Here is an 8,688-nt window from a genome sequence, read left to right as displayed (position 1 = left end):
AACCACGCCTACTTTTTTGATCTCACCGTTTCAATTGGTTATTTAATTTGTATTCTAATCGTGTTTGTATTCTAATCGGGTGGGTAATGAGATCAAATAACATGTTATAACAAATACAAAAATATATATTTAAACTAGCATAAATAAAAAGCTTAGTTTGTGCATGTAGACTATTTGCATCACCGGTGTTTTGGTGATTAGATCATTGCGTCGACCGAGCAGCATCATCATCAGACTACGGAAGTCACAGCTTTGCTATATGACTTGTACGAGCCCATTTCTTGTAAGCTTATTCCCGGTTTCGCCCCTTGTGCTGTGTGTTTCCTTGAGTATAACTAGCTATTTGTAACTATGGCGAAGGTGGATACCTCCTCTAGCAGACCTTATCACATTGTTATTTTCGGAGCTTCGGGTTTCACCGGGCAGTTCGTGGTTGAAGAGGTGGCCAGGATCGTGTCGGAGGGCCCGAATGGGACGCTGAAATGGGCTGTGGCTGGGAGAAGCAGACAGAAACTGGACAAAGTTCTAGAGCAGGCCGCCGGAGCCCTCGGTACGTAACGTTACTGGTCTCATTGACATGTAACCTTAGCAAACTAGCTAATACAGTTTGTTACACATTGAATTAGTTAAATCTGGATATATGTCAAGCCAGAGAGGATATTTGGTCTAGTTAGCTGACTGACACCATTGTGCATTGTCATTGGATTTCACAGAGGGATTCAAGGAAGTTTGCTAGCTGGGTGTCACACAGTGTGTCTACTGTGTCGTGCCAGCCAGCAAACTCACCTGATTTAACTTGGAACAAGGAGTCACTGTATCATTTAACCAAGTGTTTTGACCAAGGATGTTCTGCACTCAGTATGCCATAGGCTTAGAAAAATATATAACTCAAGTGCACAGACAAATGTATATTTTAATTCCATTACTTTACTTTAGATGTGTGTGTTGTTGTGAAATTGTTAGATATAACTGCACTGTTAGAGCTAGAAACAAGCGTTTCCCTACACTCACAATAACATCTGCTAAACATGTGTATGTGACCAATACAATTTGATTTAGTCACTTATGTGTTTCAGTAGTTGTGGTAGCTGGAAAGATATGTTGTTAGACCAGATAGCTTACACTCTACAAAGTTGCTCTATGCAGCACTTAATACATTTTAATGGTTAGTGAGTGGCTGGCTACAGTTTTTGGTTAGTGAGTGGCTGGCTTTCCAGGAAAGGGATGGGTTCTAATAGGGTTGAGATTAGGAGAATGGAGCCGTTCTTGCTGCCCTCCTGGGATAGCCCTCGACAACAGCTGATGAAAAATACCCCAATTGGGATATAGCCTCAACCTTCCCACCCCTGGCCTCAATGTTGACTCTGTCTCCTGCTCTATAGCCGTGGCCAGCTTGCCATTCTAGACACAGTTGTAATGGGTTATATGGCAAAATAATACACATTCTCAGGTACTTCAGAGAGTTTGTTTGGAATATGCAACAGACCCATAGCCTAGTTTGGCATTTGTGTACATTGTGACTGCAATGTTTTATAATCGTTCATCCATCTACTGACCCCTTGTTTTTCCTCCATCGTTGAGATTTCAATCGGGCAGTATTTTTCTATCTGTTATGGCTATGTCAAGTATATGGCACAGCATTCGGTGTGTGCATTCAGTGTGTACATAACTTACAGCAGTTCATGTTTGGTAATTACAGTAGGCTAGTAGTATAACTTATACTGGGGGCAAATGCAAAACTGCACAGGAAAGATACCTGACGGTGTACTGTTCATGATGCTCTTCAAAGGTACTTTATTGAACCAGAATAAAAAAGGCTGATTTTATTTTATTAGGTTCTCTTTTAGTCCTCATTCTGACTCATTTTCCAAGAGGTGACACACTTTAACACTTAGAAATGTATCTGAACTAGATTGAAGGAAACAGTGACACAGGGGCTTGGGGGTAAAAACAGATAGCAATGTTGTACTTTGAAGGATAGGCTACACATTCAGAATTCAATTCAGGGGTCTGCCAAACAAAGAGTCAGCCACACTGGCCCACCCAATTACTTTTTGGTCACTGAGCTATTTTAAACCAGATCATTGTTGTACAATATATTGTAGTTTGTTCAACACATAATGAAGTGTGTTGTATTTGTAAATGTGTTAATAATATAATGGTGAAATGACTGACTCCTCTGCTGTGTGTTTCAGGTAAGTCAGAGCTGAGGACTGCGGTGGAGATCATTGTGGCTGATGTGGGAGAGCCTGATTCTCTGGCCGCCATGTGCAAACAGGCTGTTATTGTTCTCAACTGTGTGGGGCCAGTAAGTACTGACTGTGGAGATGCCACACACCACAGCACACACACACACACACACACACAGACAGACACATACTGTAAGTGCTGCAGAGACACAATGAGTGTGATTGTCAGAAATGAAGAGGGAAATCAATGCTGCCTCTTCCATTTTTAGAATTCAGATATTAGTATGGAAGAGTGTTTTGATGTCAGTCCTGATCACCACTCTGCCCTCCTGTTGTGCCATGGAGCTGCAGAATGTGGTCTGATAGCAGTGAGGACATGACTTTGCAGAATGAGGTCTGATAGCAGTGAGGACATGACTTTGCAGAATGAGGTCTGATAGCAGTGAGGACATGACTTTGCAGAATGAGGTCTGATAGCAGTGAGGACATGACTTTGCAGAATGAGGTCTGATAGCAGTGAGGACATGACTTTGCAGAATGCGGTCTGATAGCAGTGAGGACATGACTTTGCAGAATGAGGTCTAATAGCAGTGAGGACATGACTTTGCAGAATGAGGTCTAATAACAGTGAGGACATAACTTTGCAGAATGAGGTCTGATAGCAGTGAGGACATGACTTTGCAGAATGAGGTCTAATAGCAGTGAGGACATGACTTTGCAGAATGAGGTCTGATAGCAGTGAGGACATGACTTTGCAGAATGAGGTCTGATAGCAGTGAGGACATGACTTTGCAGAATGAGGTCTGATAGCAGTGAGGACATGACTTTGCAGAATGAGGTCTGATAGCAGTGAGGACATGACTTTGCAGAATGAGGTCTGATAGCAGTGAGGACATGACTTTGCAGAATGAGGTCTGATAGCAGTGAGGACATGACTTTGCAGAATGAGGTCTGATAGCAGTGAGGACATGACTTTGCAGAATGAGGTCTGATAGCAGTGAGGACATGACTTTGCAACTTGTGAAACGGCAGCAATGATGACGGTGGCTATCACTAGTGCACCTTGTACTGTATGTCAGCACGCATACGCACACGATTAGCCAGTCCAGAGAAAAAGGATGTGTGTGTGTGTGTGTGTGTGTGTGTGTGTGTGTGTGTAATGATTGAGTTTTTGCTGTTGTAACATAAACACCTTAGTGAGGTGTCATATTTTAGATGATAATGCTGTTTGTGTAGTACAGGTTCTGGGGTGAGCCTGTGGTGAAGGCATGCGTGGAGAACAGCGCACACTGCATTGACATCTGTGGAGAACCCCAGGTAAGACAATGTAACAACAAAGTCACCAGGCCTCAACCCCTAATCAACCCTCTACACCCTATCACTCCCGTAGACTGGACAGGACTTGATAGGTAGAAGCAATATCTCACACACACCACTAAGTTAAATGGGAAGGCTGCTGGACACCATGCTGTCCTCTTAAATATTTCAGCATACCCTGCCTGTTTTCTCCACAACATCAATAAAATCACATGCTCTACCACCACAACAGTCCTGTGTGTGTGTGTGTGTGTGTGTGTAGTTCCTAGAGAGTATGCAGTTGAATTACAACAGCCAGGCAGCTGATAAGGGAGTGTACATCGTGGGGGCTTGTGGCTTTGACTCCATACCTGCAGACATGGGAGTCCTTTACACCAGGGAACAATTCAAAGGTGTGTTTGTGTCCCTGATAGTTTACTTTATCTGTTTGTTTATGTGTGTGTGTGCTCTCCATTGGGTGGTTGTGTCACATTTGTGTGTCTCTCGCTACAGGGACACTTACAGCTGTGGAGAGCTTCCTGACAGCCAGCACAGGACCTGAGGTTAGACTCCATTACCCATAAACCCTCACACTGCCCCGTCCTCATCCTTGTAATCCCTGCTTCATCCTTGTGTAACATTATTAGGTACAATCTTGATTAAAGAATGTTTGTTGATATTCGGTTGTCTCTCTCTGTCTCAGGGTGGATCTATCAATGACGGGACATGGAAGTCGGCCATCTATGGTTTTGCTGACAGCGGGAAGCTGCGGAGCCTCAGGAAGAAGTTTGGACACAAACCTCTCCCTGTGGTGGGCTCAAAGATCAAACGCAGGTACAGGGGCCTGTGTGTGTTTGTGTGTTTGCGCGTGCATGTGTGTGTGTGTATGTTGGATAACGTTACTTTCTATTGTTTGTTTGTGTGAATAGGAGTGCCCTGTTCTATAGTAATGAGGTTCAGCAGTATGCAGTCCCGTTCATGGGAGCCGACCCCTCGGTGGTGAAGAGATCTCAACGCTTTCTACTGGAGGAACACCAGGAAACACCTGTAGGTCACACAAATACATTACATACACGCAGACACCGATCAATGTGTATTCTCGTTGTCATGAGCCCAGTGCCATTTTGTGTTGTGGCTCTAATGTTCAAATTTAGTTTTGAAATGGAATGTATCCTAATAAATGCTTTTGTGGATAGGATATCAGAGTAATGACCTGAATACGGTGTGCTACAAACTTTGTTACAAGGGATAATTGAGTACATTTTTTTTATGTAAGCCTTATTTATGTGTAAGATTTGTAAGGATGAGCCATGGGGCCTGTTGAGGAAAAGTCCATGTTTAAGAACCTCACCTAAATACCAAATCACCCCCTTCCCCTCGCCCATCCATTTGCACGTTCCCGCGAGCCTCCGTACTATGCACAACCATGCCAAAGCTTAGGGAGTGAAAATTGAGGGTGTAGAGCACGTGTCAAACTCATTCCACAGAGGGCTGAGTGTCTGCGTGTTTTCTCCTCCCCTCTACTTGATTGATGAATTAAGGTCACTAATTAGTAAGGAACTCCCCTCACCTGGTTGTCTAGGTCTTAATTGAAAGGAAAAACTAAAAGACACACTCAACCCTCTGTGAAATGAGTTTGACACATGGTGTGTAGAGGCTAATTTAACCTTCCGATAGTCACTTCAGCCAGCCATCAAGGTTGTCGTCTCAAGAGGAAAGTGCCCCGCGATATGTTTGGAGTTTGTGCAACTCAATACAAAAGAATGGAGAGGTGTGCCTAATTATTTCACGTTCGTTTGTCTGATTTCAAGGGTTGACACAAGTAACAAATCAAATGCCTCCCAAATGAAATGTTTAACTGTTTTATATCTTATAAAACAACAGGGAATTTCATGCTGTTTTATTTTTTAAATAAAGGATTGTGTCCAGTCGTTGGTTTATTGATCCCCTCGCCACTCTGGATGGCACCCTCTGAGTATCCTTAGCAACATGATACAATGGAGGGCAAGTGGTTGGTTTGGGAGAGACTTCTGTTTGACCTTTTGTCTGACCCCAGGTCCAGTATGGTGCATATGCAGGAGTAGGAGGTGTGGCCAACATCGCCAAGATGCTGTTTGCCGGGATGATGTTCTGGTTCCTGGTCAAATTCGACTTTGGACGAAACCTGCTGATTAAGGTGAACTAGGACACACTGACAGACACGTTGTTATAGACACACACGAAAGGAAAACCTAAAACCTTCCATCCTCTCCTGTATTTAGTTTCCAGAGTTTTTCTCCTTTGGTTTCTTCTCCAAGGATGGACCAACCAGAAAGCAGGTACAGTTTTATCCATCTCTTGAGAGATGTTACTCATACATTTTAACAATACACATCTACTGGTATGTTGAACTTTAATTTGTTTGTGAAATTGACATTGATTGGTGTGTTTGTCACTCAACTGGAGGCTGGTGCTCCTAGTCAGTGATTGGTGTGTTTGTGTGTGTCTCAGATGGAGGGTTCATCCTTCCAGTTTGCGTTCTATGGAGAGGGCTACACTGAGGGACAGGACCCCAGCCAGGGACGACCCAACGCTAAGATCCGCACACTAGTCCAAGGACCAGGTACTTAAACACACTAGTCCAAGGACCTGGTACTTAAACACAAACACACTAGTCCAAGGACCAGGTACTTAAATACACAAACACACTAGTCCAAGGACCTGGTACTTCAACACAAACACACTAGTCCAAGGACCTGGTACTTAAACACAAACATACTAGTCCGAGGACCAGGTACTTAAATACACAAACACACTAGTCCGAGGACCAGGTACTTAAATACACAAACACACTAGTCCAAGGACCTGGTACTTAAATACACATCCACACAAACACACACACCCAAGGACTATTTTTTAACCCCTACTCCACCTAACCTGCGGCCGCTGCTGGGTATAACACAATGCTTCTCTCCCTGTTTCAGAGGCAGGCTACGTGGCCACGCCCATCGCCATGGTACAGGCTGCCATCACCATCCTGAACGAACCCACAGCCCTCCCCAAGAAGTGAGTTACACACACACACACACACACACACACAACCAGGGTACTGTATTACATCTGATGCATTTTCTTTCCCTCTCTCCTGTTCTGTCTCTCTGTCTCTCTCTTTAGGGGTGGTGTGTACACCCCAGGAGCAGCTTTTTCCAGAACCACGCTGGTGGAGCGCCTCAACAAACATGGCATCCAGTTCTCTGTCATATAATGTGTGACCTCCTCTGACCCGACCCCTTACCCCAGGTCATCAGTATTGGCACTCCACTGGTGTTCTCACTAATGGTCATGCTGCAAAGAGAAAATTGGCTATATCAGCAACATCTTAATTAGGCTGAAGATTAGATTTGTCCTTCCTTCTACCTTTGCAGCATGGCCCGATAATGACCACCCTCTGTCTGACTGGGACTGTAGAGTCTTTTAAGAGACCGTTACTTTATTGTCAAATAATGTCGCCTCGGCTTTAATAAACTCGCCAGCGGTTGTGCAGTTTGTGTAGAGTAGGATACAAATGCCTCTTCTCCCCTGTGTGTGTGGTGGGTGTTCCATGCCTGTGTGTATGTGGTGGGTGTTGTATTTTTCATGCCCGTGTGTGTGCGTTTCATGCCCGTGTGTGTGCGTTTCATGCCCGTGTGTGTGCGTTTCATGCCCGTGCGTGTGCGTTTCATGCCCGTGCCGGTGCGTTTCATGCCCGTGTGTGTGCGTTTCATGCCCGTGTGTGTGCGTTTCATGCCCGTGTGTGTGTTACATGCCCGTATGCGTGCTGGTGTGTGCCTGTGTTTTTCTTTCTTAATAAAAAGCCTGACTGCATTGTTATGGATGTTCCGGTAAGTTCAATGTCCTTTCTCTGTTTAGTTTTCAAGCACATCGTCAGAAACCTTGTTTCAAGAGAATCAGCACTTATGAACGGTTTCAGAAATTCTTCATTTGTGAACCGTAATGTGCAGTATTCCAGTAATCCAGCCGTTTTGCTGGATCTGTTTTTAAGGAATGTGCAGCAACATTACTTACCTGAGATTGACAAAGCAGTGCTTGCTGCTTGTAAGAAATAGGTGTTTGAGTTCAAAACACACAGAAAGATGGAGTGACGTGGCTTCTCTGTGTTTCACTGATTTATGCGTGTGTGTTGGGGCAGGTTTTGTCCTTGTTCTGTTTGCCTGCTAGGGCTATAGTTCTTCTCTACCTGACCGAATAAAACCAAGACTACTGAAGTCAACCAACCTTGTGGCTGAGTCCTCACTTTACCAGTAAGCGTTTAGTTACACAGAAAATATCAGAAGGCCTGGTCTGACAGCGACTCTTGTCCAGGAGGAGGGGCAGTATACCTACCTATTCTGTCTACAATATCTACAATTGTTTCACGTCTACTGTGCATGTAGTACCTTGGCACTAAGGGCAAAACGTTGTTTTCAGACCTGTCTGTCCAGTTGTAACCGTCTCCCATGTATTATTAATTTAGCTGGTTTTCTGATGAGTCAGCCAAATAAACATGTGCTTCCTGTGCAAACTTAGACGGCTGAATGATACTGTTTTCCAGATGTTTTATTGAGCCCGTCTTAACATTTAGTGAAGTTGCCTGGTTTGGCTCCCTTGTGGGTAAGTCAGAATACCCTAGCCTATAGAGTTGTGTAGGTCAGTGGTATGATTGTAGGGAAGGCCTCGGAGACATTTACAAAGACTGCACACGTTAGAGAGTTAAAAACAATCATTTTTGATCAAACACACTGGACAATGAATATGCAGTACTGCCATCAGGGTGCAGACTCTAAACACTGGAGTGTTTACGTCTCAACCAAGAGAGCCACTAACAGTATGGCTTTTATATGAAAATGTACTTGTGACTTATATGTATGTTGTCTATACTATGCAGTGGAGTAAAGTAACTAAGTAAAAATACTTTGAAGTAGTTTGAGGGTTGTAGGTCACATGACCAGGGAACTATTGAAATGAAAAAATTTCATTTGTGTAAAACTACGTGAGCTGAAAATGGACAAACTAAAGGGTGTGGAATATAGAGGGGTAGTCAGTGGACATTGTGAACCTTGTTTGAGTCCAGTAGGTCACATGACCAAGGAACTATTGAAATGTGAAAGTTTGAAAAATATGTAAAATCGTGTGAGCTGAAAATGGACAAACAAGTGTGCAATATATAAGGCTTGTGAGTGGATAT

The 8,688-nt window shown here is 43.8% G+C and overlaps 1 protein-coding gene across 1 annotated transcript; it reads left to right on the top strand.

Annotated features, from left to right (window-relative positions):
• Positions 1-61: 61 nt before the first annotated feature.
• On the top strand, positions 62-7,738 carry LOC110498093 (saccharopine dehydrogenase-like oxidoreductase). Its single transcript, XM_021574676.2, has 12 exons — positions 62-550; positions 2,196-2,308; positions 3,426-3,506; positions 3,769-3,898; positions 3,999-4,048; positions 4,189-4,319; positions 4,415-4,532; positions 5,542-5,661; positions 5,747-5,803; positions 5,976-6,087; positions 6,449-6,530; positions 6,639-7,738. Exons 1-12 carry the CDS (start codon positions 352-354, stop codon positions 6,727-6,729), a joined length of 1,284 nt encoding a protein of 427 aa, XP_021430351.2. The 5' UTR covers positions 62-351; the 3' UTR covers positions 6,730-7,738.
• Positions 7,739-8,688: the final 950 nt, after the last annotated feature.

Source organism: Oncorhynchus mykiss, chromosome 19 (genome assembly GCF_013265735.2).
Source record: "Oncorhynchus mykiss isolate Arlee chromosome 19, USDA_OmykA_1.1, whole genome shotgun sequence".
In the NCBI taxonomy this organism is placed as follows: Eukaryota; Metazoa; Chordata; class Actinopteri; order Salmoniformes; family Salmonidae; genus Oncorhynchus; species Oncorhynchus mykiss.
The sequence above is the reverse complement of the archived record's forward strand: the minus strand, read 5'-3'. Positions and strand labels throughout refer to the sequence as shown.